Source organism: Danio rerio, chromosome 16 (genome assembly GCF_052040795.2).
Source record: "Danio rerio strain M-AB ecotype USA chromosome 16, GRCz13ab, whole genome shotgun sequence".
Taxonomy (NCBI): domain Eukaryota; kingdom Metazoa; phylum Chordata; class Actinopteri; order Cypriniformes; family Danionidae; genus Danio; species Danio rerio.
Window position 1 is genome coordinate 57,988,877 of NC_141036.1, and position 21,124 is coordinate 58,010,000.

The 21,124-nt window shown below is 33.6% G+C and overlaps 2 protein-coding genes and 1 long non-coding RNA gene across 6 annotated transcripts in view; 2 read left to right on the top strand and 1 right to left on the bottom strand.

Moving 5' to 3' along the window:
- The window catches only part of ifnlr1 (interferon lambda receptor 1), a 99,561-nt gene extending 92,839 nt beyond the window's left edge, over positions 1 to 6,722 (top strand). For 3 of the 4 annotated variants that reach the window (XM_087284958.1, XM_087284957.1, XM_087284959.1), the window contains one exon: positions 4,125 to 6,722. In XM_087284958.1, coding sequence (XP_087141084.1) covers positions 4,125 to 5,051 — 927 coding nt within the window. In that variant the 3' untranslated portion in view covers positions 5,052 to 6,722. 4 annotated transcript variants of the gene reach the window in all.
- Positions 1 to 21,124, bottom strand: part of LOC147840462 (uncharacterized) — a 266,074-nt gene that overhangs the window by 117,627 nt on the left and 127,323 nt on the right. The gene's annotated exons all lie outside the window — the stretch shown is intronic.
- Positions 18,374 to 21,124, top strand: part of myom3 (myomesin 3) — a 125,771-nt gene continuing 123,020 nt past the window's right edge. The window contains exon 1 of the mRNA XM_087287992.1: positions 18,374 to 18,420. The gene's annotated coding sequence lies outside the window, so the exon portion shown is untranslated. The remainder of the gene's footprint in view (positions 18,421 to 21,124) is intronic.

A 21,124-nucleotide genomic window follows, 5' to 3' on the forward strand; every position in this document is an offset into this window, starting at 1 on the left:
AGCGCGTGTGTTTGGACTGTGGGGGAAACCGGAGCACCTGGAGGAAAACCAACATGGGGAGAACATGCAAACTCCACACAAAAATGCCAAATGACCCAGCTAGGACTCGAACCAGCGACCTTCTTGCTGTGAGGCGACAGTGCTAGCCACCATACCGCCAGTTTATTTATTTATTTTAATTGTTCATTTTAATATGATTAGCTCATCCCCAATGATGGTTGGATTCATGGTTTGGGTTTTGGTCTTCTAGATATTTTTGTATATTGTAAGATAAAATTCTAAATATTATTATAGTGTCCTCTACTAATATTGGCACTTTTGGAACTTGCACTTATGAGCATTAATATTATTTAGTATTATTTTATACAAAAATATGATGGGTTGGGTTTGGGGTCTTCGAGATATTGTAAGATAGGAGTCAAAATATTATTACAGTGCCATCCACTAATATTGGCATCCTTGGAAAATATGAGGAGAGGTATCTGTAAAATTTTTGTATGATTTGTTCATCCCCTAATGATGGTTGGGTTTAGGGATTAGAGTTTTGATTCTTCAAGATCATGTAAGGTAGGATTCAATATATTATTACAGTGCCCTACTACACTAATATTGGCAGCCTTTGAAAACATGAGCATTATTTACCTTATTTATTTATTTAATTGTCAATGTTAACATTTGCTCATTATCATATGCTGGTTAGGGTTAGTTTCAGTTCTTCAAGATGTTATGAGATATTATAAGATAGGATTTAAGATATTTTATTGAATTTTTGGAAATTTTATTTATATATTAGTTTTAGTGAGTTTTGCTCATCCCAAACGGTTTGGGGCGGTTGGGTTTATGAGTAGGGTTTATGGGAGTGCTTACTTTAAAATTCATACATTTTTTATGCATAAATTCATAGAAATGTGTATGAATTAGCCACTTTTCTGCCAATACATAAAATTGTTAAGTTTCTTCATGAGATCAAGATGGTTGGTTAGATTTTTTTTTTCTTTAAATATTTCCCAAAAAAATGTTTAACAGAGCAAGGAAATTTTCACAATATGTCTGATAATATTTTGTCTTCTGTAGAAAGTTTTAGTAGTTTTATTTTGGTTAGAATGTATGTACATATCTATTTACATTTTAAGGTCAAAATTATTAGCCCCTTTGAGCTATTTTTTTTCTACAGAACAAACCATTGTTATACAATAACTTGCCTAATTACTCTAACCTGCCTAGTTGCCCTAATTAACCTAGTTAAGTCTTTAAATGTCACTTTAAGCTGTATAGAAGTGTCTTGAAGAATATCTAGTCTAATATTATTTACTGTCATCATGACAAAGATAAAATAAATCGGTTATTAGAAATGAGTTATTAAAACTCTTATGTATAGAAATGTGCTGAGAATCTTCTTTCCCCAGAAATTGGAGAAAAATAAAGAGGGGGGCTAATAATTCTGACTTCAACTGTACATTTATTTCTTAATTAATAAATGCTGTATAAGTAGTAGAGTTGCACAATGGGTCAGTGGTTAGCACCGTGGCCTCACAGCAAGAAGGTTGCTGGTTCGAGTCCTGGCTGGGTAAGTTGGCATTTCTCTGTGAAGTTTGCATTTTCTTCCTGTGTTGGCGTGGGTTTCCTCTTGGTGCTCCGGTTTCTCCAAACACATGAGCAATAGGGGAATTGAATAAGCTAAATTTCCCAGTACTGTGTAAAACATGCTGGAATAATTGGGGATTCATTCCGCTGTGGCAACCTCTGAAATGACTGAGCCAAAAAAACAAGAATGAATGAATGTATAAGTATTCTATGTAAGTAAATACTAGAGATGCACTGAAATAAAAAAATATTTGCCAAAACTAAAAATTCTGAATGCACTTGTCCAAAAATCAAAACCTGGAATACAGCATAGCTTTTGGCTTATATTTTCTGCCACCTTAATCTTTTGAACTAAAACCGTAAACTGCATTTTTGACCCATAATTTTCAGCTAGCGATAATTCAGTGCATCCATAATAAATACTAAGGATGAACCTTTATGCAAAGAGTAAACATGAGCATCTTCAATTTTTGTTTGTTTTTGTTTTTGATAATATTTTGAAAAGTTATAAGCATATAAACACATGTTTACAGCCTCCTTTGCTCAGATTTTCCTATATTAGTGTTGGGCACCGAATATAAAGCAGTCTTATCTGGGTGAGATATTAGAGGATAAATCACGCGTGTTGATATTTGCTTAGTGAATTGGCTCAGCTTGGGGTTTTGTGTAACCTCATGTTGATTAATCAAGTCAATATTTGTCTTCATAGACAGCCTTATTCACTTTTCCACTTCCCCACGGGCTCCTGTTCATTTGATCAAGGGATTCGCATGAAATAAAACGCATGAAATCCAGAGTTCAAGTCACCGTTCCATAAATGTTTACTTGAAGTATATCTATGTAAATATTTCAATAATTTAACCACACTTTAATAATTATGCTTCTCTGAAACCTTTTTTTTAATCTTGCTTATATTATATAGATTAACGTGCATCTCTTTGGACAACAAATGTTTATTATTGTTATTATTTTATTTATTATCATCATTGTCATTAGTTGTTGTGTATTATATTTTTATCTACTTCACTAATTAACTGAAAATGAAGATCACAAATACAATTAAATGAGTATAATATTTTATTTAAAGAATAATAATTATATATATTTAGGGTTTAACTGACTTAATAAACTAATTTTTGCTTGTTTTATGATTCATACTTGATTTATTGGTTGACATTGTTTATTTAAATTTTATTTTGATTTGCAGTATGCTTTGGGGTTTTTTATTTTTATTAATTTTTTTGCATTTTATGGTTTAATTTATTTTTATTTTTTGTTTGTTTTTTCTCTTAAAGATGATCTTTGTTGTTGTTTTTTGTTTTTTATAAACATTACATTTTTACTCTTACGATGAAAAGCTATTAAACAAAACATGATTTTAAAATTTATTGAAGGGCACCTATGATAAAAATGATCTTTTGTGAGCTGTTTGAACAGAACTGTGTGCAGGTATAGTGTCCACAGTCATATTGGAGTGATAAAGACGAGTCTCTTTTTAAATTCCTGACATTAAAATAGTACCCAAATCCCTCCCATTTTGAGGCTGACCACAACATGACATAGGAGTGCAGTTTCCCCTCCCACTGAATTGATTGACAGGTGCATATTAACATGTCTCTGTGGTAACGCGTATAATCATATCAACAAGACAGGACGTGTGCAAAGCAACTGGGATTTCTTTAGCTCGCTGGGATCATCAATCATCATCAAATGTTAATAGGAGTGAGTTTAACAAGTTTAAAACGTTTTTAAATCAGTGCATGTTTGTAATAAAATCAGTAAAATCTGTGTAATTCATAACCACAGCCGCATGTCAGTACAATTGTAAAAGAAGATGCTTTAATCCCGGTTTGTAGGCGTTGAATCAGGTTTATTTTGTACATTAACATAACAGATATCCACACAGCAGTAGATATAAACCTGTATCCTGTCACAAAAGGCTTGAATTAACTCCACAACAAATACACAACATGCACTTACTGCAGTATTTCCCTCAAATGTTAAGTAAGATCTGCTTTCTTCATGTCTGTCACTGTGCTGTTTATCTGACGCAGCTGAGGCGGAGATTGAGGCACAGTCTGACAGGCACGTGTGAACGGTGGGCGGGGAGAACCAGTATTAAAGGCACAGGCCACAAAAACAGCTACATAATATTTAAAGCAGAAAATTTTAATGTTCTGAAAGGTCTAATAAATAATCTGATAGGTGTTTTGAACTAAACTTTACAGACACACTCTGGAGACACAAAAGACTTGTCTTAAATCTTGAAAAAGGGGTCAAATAGATGCCCTTTAAAATCTAAAGTGGTGCTGTAAAAAAATTGCTAATGCACTGTCACAAGAACTATCAATGAACAACTTGAATAAATCTGATAATAAATGCATTTGTTCATGGTTTGGTAATGGTGATAAATACATTAACTAATGCAACCTATTAATTATCCTAATAATCCTTGTTTGATGTTTAGCCTTTAGTATATGCAAAACTACATTTGGTAAAACTCTATAATTCTGATGCTCTTGAATCTCTCTGAATTGCAGATGCTGCCAGAAAACAACACACCTCCTTTTTGGTCCGATCCCAAAGACAACATATCTAAAGTGGAAATGTGGTCCGGAATGTTTTTTGGGATGAAGCCTGATCCACAAACTCCGTCTTTAACTCCGCAAAAGTCTGAGATCACAGTTAAAGATAATGCATACGCATCCCAGGAGCCTTACCGATGCCAACAGGACGGCCAGATTCAGAATAGCAGAGAGCCATCAGAGAACTACAGCCTCTGTTTACCTGCTCAGATGCCCAAAGAATCATTTAACAGCTCTGATTCATTCAGTCCAGAGTCTGAGTCGCCTAAAATGATTCATTCAGATACCAGTGAATCATTAAGCAACTCTGATACGTTCACTCCAAAGTCTGATTCTGTTAAATTGATTCAATCAGATGCCAATGAATCATTTAACAACTCCGAATCACTCAGTTCAGATTCCGATTTAGTTGAATTGATTCATTTGGACACCAATGAATCATTTAGCAGCTCTGATTCATTCAGTCCAGTGACTGATTCAGTTGAATTCATTCATTCAGACGCTGAATGCAAGACTCTAGTGGTTCCAGCGAGGCCTGATAAGAATGGTGCATTACAGTTTCACGAGCTTTTCTTTCAAGATGAATCTTTTCCAGATGAATCAGCTGAACGAATGCCTTTATTAACTGATCTCATTCAGAGTGATTCATCTTACTTGCCAGGACAGGTTCCTAATGTAGTAACGTCAAACTACAAGCAGAATTGGGTGCCTGGACTTCTTCTGAAAGGACAAGAAGACAAAAGGACTTATATAATGAGGACAGAAAAGACTGAGGATATGCCTGAAGCTGAGGAGGACTTCAGAGAGTCGGAAGAGTCTCGAATCGGGGTGGTTTTCCTGGACAGATGTTTGCTGGAGATTCAGGGTTTGTCTCTGTCGTGATAATGACCGATGGAGGTTGTTTTGCTCTGTTCATCCATGCAAGACACAGAGGAATGAACATCTGTTGGGTTTTGCCGACTTGTTGCATCAGGTGGACGTGACTGAAGGAAATGAACATTTGAGGTCATTTCACACAATACACTGAAGAGATTTACTAATACAGTTATGCAGTGTTTTGAACTGGTGATGTAGTTTGGGCCAAATTTACTTGAAGTTGGAGACAAATAATTTATGTTTATACACTATTTTTACACATCTTTGATAGCTCGTACCTTTTGTTTTGGTCATGATGACAGTACATTATATTTGATTTATTTTGCTAGACACTGGTATTTAGCTTATAGTGACATTTAAAGACTTAACTAGGTTAATTAGCCTGATCTTGTGAGAAAACTGTTTTACGTTAATCAGTTTGGTGGCTAATTCATACAAATTCAGTTCAGTTGTACATAAAGCTTTTAAAAGGAGCCGTGGTCTCCAAACCCACCTCTAAACCCAACCGTCATTGAGGAATGAGCAAATCATACTAAATAGTGCAAATTAAATCATACAAATTAGCCACTAAATCAAAAACTTGCAAACTGGTGTTTTTTTTTAGCCAATTAAAAAAATCACCCCTTTATAATTGGGATAATAATATTGGCCTTGTTCTTTCAAATTTTAAAATGCTTTTTTATTAGACGTGACTAAAGACAATGTCCACGGTCTAAAGTAAAAACATTAAAGTCATTTTACACAATACACTGCAGAGATTTACTAAAACAGTGAGTGTTTTGGACTGCTGGTGCGGTTTGGGCCAGATTTACTTTAAATATTTGCCTTCTTTGAATTTTTTAGATGCATTTTTCCCAGATCAGTGTCATTCACAGACTAAACACCATCATAACACATAAAATAATGCAATAAACTTTATTAATCAACATCAGATGTAACAAACTTAAATGTGCATAACTCAAAAACAAAACAAAAGCAACAGTCAACTAAAAAATGCATGCAATATGTGAAAGTGAATTTAAAGTAATTGCCTGTAAATGCGTATTAAAGAACCCTACTGTTAAACGTGTTACGGATTTTACTGTAGCATTTTTATATTTATCCATCATTGGAACCACATCTTTACAGTGGAGTAACATTATTCAGCTTAAAGCGCAATTTAAGGCTTAACTAGGTTAATTGTAACTAGGCAAATTGACTTATTTAGGCAAGTCATTGGACAGCAATGCTTTGCTCTGTAGACACATGAAGCAATAATTCATAAGGGGGTTAATAATATCTACCTCAGCAGTTTTTACTTTGTTGAACTCCAGGCAAACTATTAGACTTTCTCCAGTCTTTTTTCTTCCCATAGATGTCACATCTGAAATAATGTCTTTAGCTTCATTGTGTGTTTTTAGTAAATCTCAAAACAAGTTTGATTAATCTCCAAAGAAGGTTTGTGTTTCACAAGCGCTGAGTAAATCTGACCCTGTGACTGAAACTAATCTGTAGCATCGTCATGTTCTCAAGTGTTGTTCGAGTTCATTCATGTGTCTGTTCTTTAACTTATTTGAGTATTAAATGAATGAATAACGCAATGTGTAATAAATTAAAAATGTAGATAAACCTGAAACACACTATAAATGTTTGCTGCATTATTGCATTTTTTTAAAAATAAAACATTATCTACATTCACATGGACTGAAATGTGGTTATAATTGGATGTTGGCGGTAAAGATATTCAACTTAATCAAGCTTAATCATAACCACAGCAAATGCATTTAACTTTAACATACATTTTGACTGCAGGAAAACCTATAATGACAGCAATAAAGACTTAAATAATGACAATAAATGTGAGTAAAGAGTTTTTTCTATCATGTAAACATCTTACTGTGATTTTATTATTGGAGCACATGTGAACCTGCATGTTTGACGCATCTGTAGTGTTTAATCTGAACTACGTTGAAAGTCAGCATGAAAATACGCTCAGTATTGATACTCGGTTATATTTGCACATCTGTTTGTGATCTGACTGAAAAGTAGTGCTGCTGAACTGAAGAAATCCAATCAAAGGGTTTTCTCAGTCACTTTTGAAACATGTATTCATGTGTGTATTTACTAACATTTAATCGACACTGTTGGCTAATTAGTGGCAAAATAGCAATTTACTGTAAATGCTCCTAAAAAAAAAAAAAAAGTTAAGGGGTTAATTTTCATGTACTGTAATGTTAGGAGTTACTCCTAATGTACCTGCCTTAAATGCTATAAATAGATTCAACAATTCTGTATAAATCAGTTCAGTGAAAAGCAGGCTTTTATTTTGTTTAACGTTTATTTTACAGAATAACTTACGGTCACATATATCAAGATGATTAAACATGCTTAAGAAATTGTTTGACAACATATGGAAGAAAGTGTGTGTGTGTGTGTGTGTGTGTGTGTGTGTGTGTGTGTGTGTGTGTGTGTGTTATAATATATTTATTTTATATATGGTTTTAGATTTTTAATTTTATATTATTTATTTTTATAATTTAATCATTTTTATTAAATATAATATTAATTGTTTTAAATTTCTGTCCCTCTTTATATTCAGTGTCCTTAACTACTATGTACTTACATCAAAAAATAAATACAATGTACTTATTTTGTAAATAAAGTATTGGAGAACACTTGTGGTGCTTTTGAGTTGGGATAGAGGTTGGGTTATGGACAGGTTTGGTGGTGTGGGTAGGTTTATGGATGGGTTAAGGTGTAGGGAATGGTCAACAGTGTATTTACAAATGTAATTACAGATGTAATTACATTACATACATGCATTTAATCAAGCATAAGTACACAATACATGTATTTACACAATAAGTACATTGTAACAAACTATTAATTCCTGTGTAAGTACATATTAGTTAAGGCCACTTAATATAAAGTGGGACCTAAATTTCTTACATTATATTTAATGTATTTTTATTATGAATCATACTGTGTGTGTCTGTTTTAAATCTTATTTCAGATGTTTTTTTTTATTTTACATTTATATTTCTTTTATATTTGTTTTTCATATAATATTAAATATATTTAAATTAATTTGAATTGTATTTAATATTTTATTCATTTTGATTATATATTATATTTGGTTTGTGTTTGTTTTAAACTTATTTAGATTTGTTTATTATTATTTCAATTTATTATATTTATTTTTTATATTTATTTGTTTTATTTAATATAATATTAATTGTATTTAAACTTGTTTGATTTTTTTATTATTTTGTGTCTGTTTGTTAAATTTTATTTTAAATTTATTTAATTAAAATTTTATATTATATGTTTTATTTTGATTTTAATTTAATATTAATTGTATTTAAATGTATTTGAATTTTATTTAGTATTATATTTATTTTTTTATTATATATCATATTGTTTGTTTTAAATCTTGTTTTAGATTTTTTTAGATTTTATTCATTTTTATTTAAAATAATATTAATTGTATTTAAATGTGTTTGAATTATATTTGCTATTTATTTTATATTATATTTTGTTTAGATTTATATATAGATTTATTATAATTATTTTAGATTTAATTTTGTTTATTTTTTAGATTTTATTACTAATTTCCATTTAATTAATATTAATTCTATTTAAAGTTATTGGAATTTTATCAAATATTTTATTTATTTTTATTATATATTATATCAGTATGTTTTTGTATTGGCTTTTAAAATTTTTATATAGTATATTGCTTTTTATATTTTATTAATTTGTTTAATATTAATTGTATTTAACTATATTAAATATATGAATTTTATTTAATATTTCATTTATTTTTATTTATATATAAAATGTTTATTTTAAATCTTTTTTATTATTTTATAATTTAATTTTTATATTTTATTCATTTCAATAATATTAATTGCATGTACATGTATTTGAATTGTATGTACTATTATTATTATATATTATTTGTTTAGTTAATATTTTAATTTATTATTTCTTTTTATTTTATTATTTATTTGTATTTAATATTTTTAAGTATTATTATTGTATATTATTGTGTGTGTGTGTGTGTGTGTGTGTGTGTGTTTCTTTTAAATCTTATTTCATGTTTTAATTTTATATTTATATTATACTTTATTTTTTATTTATTTAATAATAGTATTTAAATTTATTTTTATATAAATTTTTTTAATTAAATATTATATTGTTTGTGTCTGTTATATATATATATATAAAGTGTGCATGCGTGTGTCAATTTATATATTTTTTTTATATATCAGAATATAAGAAGAGCTTTTAATTTTGTTGTTGGTCAAGTCCCCCAGTGTTATGCAGCAATTAATGGTTCACAGCAAGGCGATGCATGTGCATTAAAGCAAATGACGTTCACAATGACTTCACGCTGGCTTTCTGAAATGCTTGAACAATAGAGTCGAGGCGTTTACCACCATGTTAATGTGCAGCTGAATAGACACAATCACAGGCCCATGTGGCGTGTCTGTAAAAGCACCTCTTAAACATAAAGCTGAAATTTTCCACCGTCGTGAATTACATATTTGCATAGAAGACAAAAGACGTCCTAAAAGGCCTCATGGGGGATTTTACACGAGGAAGTGCTCAGACCTCAGGAACACTGACAAAAGAGCTTTGTTATGGAGGAAACAAACATATAATTGCAGAAGTATGTCATGTTGGCTTGTTTTGGGGAGTTTAGAGCTCTTGTTAATCCTTTCTGATGTCTTAATCATGATTTCTTTTTCTCCCCTTTATATACTCAGATACTGACCTGTTGGCCATGGTAAACCTTTAATAGTATATATATATATATATATATATATATATATATATATATATATATATATATATATATATATATATATATATATATATATATACACTGAAGCCAAGCAGGGCTGAGCCTGGTCAGTACCTGGATGGCAGACCATGGGAAAACTAGCTTGCTGTTGGAAGTGGTGTTAGAGAGGCCAGAAGGGGGCGCTCAACATGTGGTCTGTGAGTCCTGATGCCCCAGTATAGTGAAGGGAACACTACTGTCAGGCCTTGTTTATATGTGGGAATTTATCCAATTTGAATTGGATCTGTGCCCTCGTGTCTGCGGTGTAAGCAGGTAGATCGGCTTTTCACCTGTCAATGCGAGTCGTGTGTCATTAAAACCGTAGTGAATGACTATGAAGACTTCAGAAGAGTCGGAGATCGAGAGTGTAACATCCGCCACTTAACCAACATAAACTAATATAAAACTGTGGCATTTATCACATGCTTAAATCACACCTTGAACATCACGTTAAGATGCCTACTGGTTTAAAAAGGGCTAGATTAAAAGAAGATGGCCAAATGAGAACCTTTCTGTCATAAACTATAGTAAAACATCAACTTGTCAGAAAGAATTTTAAAAGTTGAACCCTTTGAACAGATTAAATGCAGAAGCGGAGAAAATAGCGCTCATATTATCAGCTGTTAGTCATCGCCCGCTGGTGTTTCGTGTTTTGGCGTTTCGTGACCCTTTAAACTTTATACTTTTAATATTTCAGTTTAAAGGTCTTGAAATGTCTGAATTATTGTCTAAAATACTTCGCTAAGAGCTCACACTGGACTTTTCCCCCACATAGACCTCCATTCATACACACGCGAATGCGTCCGACCGGCAACGCAAGCTAGTGCGACAAGCAAGCATTGCAGTTTGCTGCATTGCAAAGTTTAAACTTGGTGAACTCTGACCTGCGAAATCGTATCAGGTGACTGTGAGAGCAATCAAAGATCAAAGCATGACCTCTCGGTACAGATTTTTTAAATATGGAGCAATCTCTCCCTTAAATGTCTAATCAACTTGTTCAATCCTGCTCCTTTTCACAGCACTTTACAACAGAATTTCACATGCTCAAACTCTAGTATGATTTAAACAACTTTACATTTAAAGAAAGATCATTCCTAAACCCTCAGATTAAACATTTTCAAACTATTGCATCTCAGCCTAATATTGGTCAATCATATCAAATGCATCAATGGAAATCAGAATTATTCAATGTTCAGAAAATGCATCAATTTCTCTAAACTGACTGCTATTGTGCTCCAGAGTTACAAATAACCCATTGTTGTATGAATTTGTTTGCTTTAGTAAAGTTTTCTGTCTTCTTTCTCTAGTAGTCTTTGTCAATAGTTGTACTGTGAGGGTTGTTGTTGTAAATTCTGTCTGGTTTGCAGGTCAGATCTGGTGCACTTCTAAACAGAGCAAACAATGCAAAGGTCATGTTCTCGCTGTGGGATCATAAAACACTTTACAGTGATAACACACGACATGATGATGATGATGATGATGATGTAGTAAAGGTGATCAGGTTCTCTTGATTTGTGACAAACACGGAAACTCTTCACATTTTAGCCAAGCAAAAAGCTGGAAGAATGAAAACGTCCCCTTTTGATTTTAGACTTTCATTTTTTTTTGTCTCCAGTCTTTTGTTGTAATTTCAGACAGTGCGCTGTTGTTAAATCATTGAAGAAAAAAAGCGCGTGTTGTGAAATGTGTACACATTTCACAACTCGGAAATCAACAATATTAGAAAATAAAGTACTTTAAAATAGTTTAATAGAAAATAAAGTATAAAAAATATATAAAATAAGATTTAAAAGACACACACACACACACTGACACAAACACACACTGTAATAAAAAAAATAAAAAAATTAAAAACAATATATATATATATATATATATATATATATATATATATATATTAAAACAATACATTTAAATACAATATTAAATTAAATAAAAATTAATAATCAAATATAAAATATATATAATAATTGAAATATAAATAAATTAAAATACAATTCATATTGAATTTAATTAAAAGTGAATAAAAAATATAAAAGAAATTTCATCAATTAAAATGATGAAAAAATCTAAAAAGATTTAAAACAGACGCACACAATATACTATAAAAATATATTAAATAAATTCAAACCAATTAAAATGCAATAACATAAAGATTTAACACACAATATTAAATATTTACCATCAGGAGGTGCTATAATCACTCTCATAGGAGAATTTAGATTTTATAATCCAAATTAAATAGAGTAATCTAAAATCAATGCCTGAAAGCTCCGCCCCTTCCGCTACGTGAGCAAAGCTGCGGTCGTTGAGTGCGTGAAGTGTCCATCAGTCCACACTTTCCATGAAATTTTACCAGTCTGATCTCACGAGGAAACGTAAGTATTTAAGTTTTGCCAGTTTAGTGGCTAATTTGTATGAATTCGAACGAGTTTAGTTGTATGAAATTGTACAATTTTAAAAAGGAGGCGTGGCACCAAACCCCACCCCTAAACCCAACCGTCATTGAGGGATGAGCAAATCGTACTAAATTGTACGAATTAGATCGTACGAATTCATACGAATTAGCCACTAAATCAAAAAGTTCCGAATTGCCGTGAGATTGTGTTGCATTTTACCGGTCCAATGAGTGCATCATCTGGGTATTTAAAGTGCACTTATTATTTTTAGGATTTTCAGTGTGAACGCACTTCTTACACTATTTATACTACATAATGGCGCAGAATATTCCATATATGCCATTTGGGATGCACCTTATTTATTTAATGTTTAGTCACAGCGCATGTGTTTGGAATGTGGGGGAATCCCACGCCAACACAGGGAGAACATGCAAACTCCACACAGAAACGCCAACTGACCCAGCCAGGGCTCAAACCAGCAACTTTCTTGCTGTAAAGCGATTGTGCTACCCACTGCACCACCGTGCCGCCCATTTTACAAATTCATTTATTTTCTTGTCGGCTTAGTTCCTTTATTATTCCGGGGTCGTCACAGCGGAATGAACCGCCAACTTATCCAGCTAGTTTTTACGCAGCAGATGCCCTTCCCCCTGCAACCCATGTCTGGGAAACATCCACACACACATTCACACACACACACTACGGACAATTTAGCCTACCCAATTCACCTGTGCCGCATATCTTGTGAGGGAAACCTGAGGAAACCCACGCAAACGCAGGGAGAACATGCAAACTCCATACAGAAAAACCAACTGAGCCGAGGCTCGAACCAGCAACCTTTTTGCAGTGAGGCGACGGCACTACCTACTGCGGAACTGCTTCACCTCACATATCATTAACACTAAATTTATTTCAACTAATGATTATTAAAAAAAAAATCCAGATTTTATTATTTTTTTTAAACTGTTTAGTTAGTATTGCACATTAGTTGTAATAATAAATATATACACAAATACTGTGTCGTTAGTATGTTAACTATTCAAATCATAAAAAAATCCGGAGAAAAAAAGGGAGCGCAGTGTGATCAGTATGACATCAAATAGTTTCTCCTGGCTATAGCAGTGATCATTTCCATAACCTTTAAATCTTAAATTCATCAGTTTCTCTTGGAAATTGATCATTAGTGTTGAAGTTTGATCCTTTAAACTCTTTTTTTTTTTTATTATTTAACAAATGAATAATCAGACATTGCAACCTCTGTTTTAAACTCAGCATTATCTCGGTTTTTCTGAAATCTGTCCACGCCTGCTTGTTTTTTCTTCATTCCTCCTAAAGCTCAGATTGTTCAGTTGTCCGTCTCGACCACTGAGATTTAATATTTCCTTCAATCCTGATCTGACTAAACTCCAGTCTGTCGTAAAGAGCAGTGCAATGTGGGTATTATTGTGTGTTCAGGGGTTAAACATTGACAGAGCTGAAGTTTACAGCTGTTCCTCTCATCAGGCTTTAATGGCTGTTTTTATTTTAATCATTTGATTTATAGACATTTTTTACATTTCTTCATTTCTTTTTTTATATATATATATATTTATATATATGTATGTGTATATATATATATATATATATATATATATATATATATATATATATATATATATATATATTTATTTATTTATATATTAATACTATAACTTTTAATATTAATATAATTTTAATTTAAGTGATGAAAGATTTTAAGATTCTAACAGTAAACAGAGTTACTGTAAGGTCACGCCTGCTCAGTATAAATGCTTGAAAATAATTTATTTGAAAATATCCATTAGTAGTTTAAAAGTAATTAAATGTAGTTAGTTACTTTACTTTTATAAAGTAATCGAAAAGTAGTGTAACTTATTACATTTTAAATAGGGTCAGTTGAAATCTGTAATCTAATACATTTCCAAAGTAACCTTCCCAACACTGCTTGAATCGCAGGATTAAATGACATTAAAATTTAAAAAAAATTTATGGAAAAAAACATGTAATATTATATAGATGTCACAATTTTTGTATTTTTATTTAAAACTTATTAAAATGGTTTTAAAAAATCTATGTATATAGAATATAGACATTAATGAAAATGTTGAGGGAAAACATTCAAAGATTAACTAATTCTTTGTCATGAAAAATAAATAGATTTAAATACAAAACACTAAAATATCAACAACAACAAAACTTATACAATGACTCTAATTGTGCTTTTTACCATGGCACAATTAGAATAGCAAGGATTGGTAGTTAATGCTGTTTAAGTCTGTGTATGTGTCTGTCTGTCTGTCTGTCTGTCTGTCTGTCTGTCTGTCTGTCTGTCTGTCTGTGCATCTCAACAAGGCTAGAATTGTGCTCTGATGTTTCTGTATCTCCAATCAGCTTGATAGATGTTGCCCGAGTTAATTAGATGCTCGCACACACACACACACACACACGCACACACACACACTCTTCATCCACTTCTGCATGTTAATGTGATCTTTATGACTGGCTGTCTGAAAGCGAGCGTCTGCGTTCAGTAATGAAAGTCAGTATTTGTCAGCTTGATGTAGATGCAGACCTTTATAAGCTGTAGAGCGTCAACACAGAAGTTCTGCTTATAACACAGCACTTTATTATAACGTCAAAGCACACAGAGGACACGATTATAATCGCAATCTTCAATATGAATTCATGCACGATATTGGATGATGGCGATGCTTTGAGGAACAGATTTACACGTTTTTAGCATCGCATGTGTTGAGCTTCAAAACATCTGCAATTATTTGTGACTGCATGATTTGATGTCTGTAGATTTCTTTGGTAAATAACCGGAGTTGTTGTTGTCATCGTTTAAAACCATTCAAATACACTGACCGGCCACTTTATTAGGAACAACTATTCAGCTGCTCATTAACGCAAATTTCTAATCAGCCAATCACATGGCAGCAACTTAATGCATTTAGGCATGTAGACATGGTCAAGACGATCTGCTGCAGTTCAAAGTGAGCATCAGAATGAGGAAGAAAGAAGTGACTTTGAACGTGGCATGGTTGTTGGTGCCAGACGGGCTGCTCTGAGTATTTCAGAAACTGCTGATCTACTGGGATTTTCACGCACAGCCATCTTTAGGGTTTACAGAGAATGGTCTGAAAGAGAGACATTCACTTTTCAAATTGCATATTTGCATTCACTACTTACTTTTATTTTTAAATATCTTTATTATGTGTTTCTTGTCCTGTCTCTGTCATTCTGATGCACTGTAGAAGCTCTGTCGCCAAAACAAATCCCTCGTATATGTGAACATACCTGGCCATAAAGCTCTTTCTGATATTTTTGTCTAGAAAATGCTAGAATTTTTTAATATTTGGACTTGAAATGAGATTTAAAAAATTTAAATAAAGGCCTTTTTGCTGTATTTAATTCTGCTTTGAACCATGTTTGAAAGCCCATGTAGGTTGGTAGTTAAGATGAGTGTGTGTGTGGTCAGACATTGTGTTCGCGCATCTCTCAACAAGGCCAGATTTGTGCTCTGGTTGTTTCTGCTCCGTCACAATGTGAACAAATAAAGCTCTCCTGCAGTTTATTCTTAGTCTCAATGTCACGTATGAAACAGTAGAAGCTCTGCCATTGTTTACTGTGGTATTTGAGCAGCAGGTGTGGCAGTAAATGCTTATAAATAACCCCATCACACACACACACACACATCTGTTCACACACACACACACTGCTCAATGACATCTATAGTCTCTCTCCATGAGATGAGCTGCTTTAAAGCTGCAGATAAATGTCACTTATGACACATTAGTGGAAATCATCATTTCTGAGTCGCAGTGTTTCTGCTATTGCACTGCTTCTGATTGACATTTTAAGAGTTGTGCATTTTTTAACAATGTTATTAATGCATTTGATGGAGACAATGTCCAAAAAAAGCAGTATTTCAATAGTGATGAGAGTTTTGATTTGAATATATCATTGCATCAAATTTTAATTGTTCATCATTAGTATTATGAACTCCATTAGAATTGTGTAAGGAATAATTGCAACCCTGGCTCATTATTAATACGTACCCCTATATACATTTCTGGAGAGCGCCAAATACGTCTCAGAAGGTACTTTATTTGCAGTGTTTGTTTTTGTGAATCCACCAGAGGCCGCTGTGTATGTTTTTCAGATCTTAAATTTCTCTCACAAGTGTCATTCATGCCTGCTGTTCTTGCGTAAATCCACCAGAGGCCGCTGTGTACACTTTTTTTGAGATCTCAAATTTCTCTTGCGAGTGCCATTCGCTCCCGCTGTTCTACATAAATCCACCAGAGGCCGCTGTGTATGCTTTATTCAAATCTCAAATTTCTCTCCGGAGTGTCATTCATGCCTGCTGTTCTCACATAAATCCACCAGAGGCCGCTGTGTACACTGAGATCTCAAATTTCTCTCGCGAGTGTCATTCACTCCTGCTGTTCTATATAAATCCACCAGAGGCCGCTGTGTACACTTTTCGAGATCTCAAATTTCTCTCGCGAGTGTTATTCACTCCTGCTGTTCTATATAAATCCACCAGAGGCCGCTATGTGTGCTTTTTGAGAGCTCAAATTTCTTTCAGGAGTGTCATTCATGCCCGCTGTTCTACATAAATCCACTAGAGGCTGCTGTGTACTCTTTGAGATATCGAATTTCACTCGCGAGTGCCATTCGCTCCTGCTGTTCTACATAAGTCCACCAGAGGCCGCTGTGTATGCTTTTTTCAAATCTCAAATTTCTCTCACGAGTGTCATTCATGCCTGCTGTTCTATATAAATCCACCAGAGGCCGCTGTGTACGCTTTTTGAGATCTCAAATTTCTCTCGCAAAATGCCATTCGCACCTGCTGTTCTCGTATAAATCCACCAGAGGCCACTGTCGACTGACTGACTCACTGACCTTTCCTCCTCCTCCTAAACCCAACCAATAGTGTTTTCAAAAGCACCAATTTACCCGCCCACCCACTTCCCTAAACCCTACCGACAATGTTTGCACAAGCACCGATTGACCCACCCATCCCCTTCCTTAAACCCAACCGACAGTGTTTTCAAAAGCACTCCAGAAAAAGAAAAGCCTCTACCTGATTTTACCACGTTTTCAGATTTTACCACACTCTCACCCAGTTATTTTGTTATTTATTTTATTTTCGGCTTTTGTTTTGGTGTTATCTGCTTTTTGAAACCGTTCTTCAACAGACTTGAACCCCGTCGTCGCAGTCAACTCCACTCTGCATCTCAAGTCCACTGATATACACGGCGAGCTACTGAACAAACTGGTAACAACGGGAAAGCTGTCTACACGAAGGATTTACTACTGGATTATTTCCTGCCTGTTAGGTATAAACTGTTCATTAGTGGTAATAAAGTAGGATCTTATTCTGCATCCCTAATCCTGCCCTAAACCTAAACCCAACCTCTACCCTACTATTACCCACTAGTGACCATCTCTCTCTCATTAGCACAGACAGCCCTGAGGGAGAAGCAGCCATCCATTAGCCATTTAGAGTATTGAATCTGCCACTATGCTGACACACAGGCAACTGTAGCTCCGCCCTCTTCTGGAAAAGAGCACAATCTCATTTAAATTTAAAGCGACAGTCACCAAAATGCTGCAATTAGGATCAAAACCTAAAAGGGTCCGGTTTTAGAGAGTTAGAAGACAGTATCTGTGTGGTATTTCTAGCTGAGTCCCCACACACACACTCTATGGGCATCCGAAATACATTTATATCATGTAAAAGGGGGCATAATAGGTGCCCTTTAATGCATTTTTATGCATCCTTTCCAGATCTGAACAAGTGCTGCTCGCTCTTCTGTGTTTGTGTGTTTCTGTCAGAATGAAGAGATGATGTTGTGACTGCAGATGAATTCTTCAGTAATGCAGGGTTCAGTGGTGATCTGAGCTCTTGATGCATTGTTTCCACAGGTCCTTCAGTGTGTGTGTGTGTGTGTGTGTGTGTGTGTGTGTGTGTGTGTGTGCGTGTGTGCGTGTGCGTGTGTGTTTGTGTGTGTGTGTTCGCGCATCTCTGACTCCTGCTCTTCTATATTTACCAGGACAGTGAGTGAGATCTCATCTCCTTCAGTCAAAGCACACAGTCTCAGAGTCCAGCCTGGAGAACGTGAGTACTTTTATTGCTTACAATAATCCATATCTGTTTGCTTAAGGTGTTTTAGAGACTTCCAGTTTTATTAATGCAAAAAAATCTGGGTCATCTTTTATTTTAAGACATAATACTTGCTATTAACAAGCCATTAACTAGCACATTTAGCTTAATAAACGATTAAAAAGCTGCTTGTTAATAGTTACTAATGTAGTAGTTGTGTTTAGGTGTTGGATATATTAGGGAAGAAGATTATGATCATGTTTTATAATTGCTAATAAACAACCAATATTCAGGGCCATATAGAATCACAGTTTATTTATTTATTTATTTATTTATTTATTTATTTATTTATTTATTTATTTATTTATTTAATTTAATTTATATATTTATTTGTTTATTTGTTTTCTTATTTATTTATTCATTTATTTATTTACTTACTAATTTTCTTATTTGCTTATTTGTTTATTTACTTATTTTTTATGTATTTACTTATTTATTTAATTATGTATTTTATTTATTTATCGCTATTTCTGTGCAGAATTTTGTGGTAAAAAATAAAATAAATAAATTAATAAATTAATTAATTAATAAAAGATGGATTTTTTCAAGATTTTTTGGGGGGACTATAGCAGCTGAAAGCTTAACAAATCAGATAAAAAAGATATCTTGTTATTTTTATCTGAGGTGTACAGTATACACTGCAAATGCAATTAAAATAACTTGTTTGGTAAACATTCTGACCCAAAGGAGAATGAATGAATGAATGAATGAATGAATGAATGAATGAATGAATGAATGAATGAATGAATAAATGAATGAATGAATGATTATTTGGTAAACAAAGCAAGTCTCTTATATAATATATCTACCAAAAGAGTAAAATATTGCTTTACAAACTCTATCATACAAAACTCATCTAAACATTTGCATGTTATTCAGTATTATAACTATAAATAATGAATGACTGGCTCAAAAATCTGTGGGATTCTGTGTGCGTACATTCTGTCTGGTCATACCAATATCTGAATAGTACAGCAGGCAATATGGCCGTGTTGACCTTATTCTTCACATAGGAACAGGCGCTGACATTGTGATCTTTTGGGTCAAGACTTCAAGTCTAAATCACTTCCACTTTATTTTTAGACATTACAAATAGCTTGTTATGCTGCTTGATGTTGCAAACTGATATTTTCTTATTATACTATTCTACTTTTTATGCATATCCATGAACACACTTGTTTGAATGTTTTCTTCCATTTATTATTCCTAGTCATTTCTTCCATAGGAAGCTGAATCAGAGGTCCTAAAACAGTCGCAAAAACGAGCACACCTCCGCATTTTAGAGTAAGGTCGATAGTTAATAATGGGAATCGGTATTTTAAGGGCCATGAAACCCCCTCTTTCAGTGCAAGTCTACCTCAGAATAAAAAAAAAATGCTCCATGATGGGCTCCTCTGTGAGCAGAGGGAGGAGTGGGCGTGGCCAGCAGAGCAGGGGAAAAAGAGGGGAGCGAACAACTGTTGTCAGCTAACTCTCAAAATGAGACACAAACCATGAGGAAACCTGTGTTTTTATAGTTTACAAAGTTAAACTGCAAAGAAATAAGCAGTGATTTAATGCCCTGCTACATCTGTTATTCATCATTTCATATACACACACAACCACAATTACTTATTCCATCATAAAGATACTCGTGTTTAAATAAACACTATAAATGGAGGACTTCTCCTCCTGGATCCTGGGTCTGAATGCAGACACAGTGGATAGCGGTGCAGCAGGTCTCCTGCCCTGTCTATTTCAACCATTAGCCTTGCCGGTAATCTGGATGATTTTAAACAGAGGCGAACACAGCAGCATGGATATAGGTGATGTGTCTGAATAGTAACAAACTCAACTGATAAAAGACAAAGTCCGCCATTCTCTAATTCTCGTACAGCTCTCCCGACAAAAATGCTTGCAGCAAACCAACAGCTTTGCTGTATCGGCCCTGACAGAATCACAGGAAAACACATGCAACACATGCAACAAACTCCATGTATCATGGAAACGAACACACACGACCCGTGCAGTGCAGACGGGGTCACACTCAGTCATTGGGTCACAGCTTGGCAGGTCTGCCTAGCCTTTGGAAAGCACCTGCTCTCATGAATAATTAAAAAAGCAGCATCTTCTCATAGGATAAGAAAACTCCTCTATGAATAATAATGAGCCACATGTGTCATCACTCCACTAGCAGATTTGCGCTATGTCACTCACTGATTTTAATTCTGCCCAAATGATGGTGTTAATCCCGGAAGATGAAATTAGCTGACAAAATTTCAAAATAATCCAGTTTTTACCACAATTAAAGCTGACAGGTGCTAATGTTGTCTTAAGTGATGCTCAACACACACGAATCTGTTAACATCTCATAAAAGTCCTCTAGGGTTTCTTGAACTTTTAAACTGACGCCTAAAACAAGCCTAATCTCAGAGGCAAACTATTCATTATATCTTAACTTTAGTGGACTGACAAACAGTCATATACTGTAGTTTCTTTATTTTTCACTACAGTAAACTTTTTATTGTAGTATGAAATGTTCTATTTATTGTATTATTAAATGATTAATAACAGGAACTAAAAAAAGAGATCATATCTACCCTGTCCTCGCCTCATTGCACTGGCTACCTATAAAATACAGGGTTGATTTTAAAATTCTTCTTTTCACTTATAAAGCTTT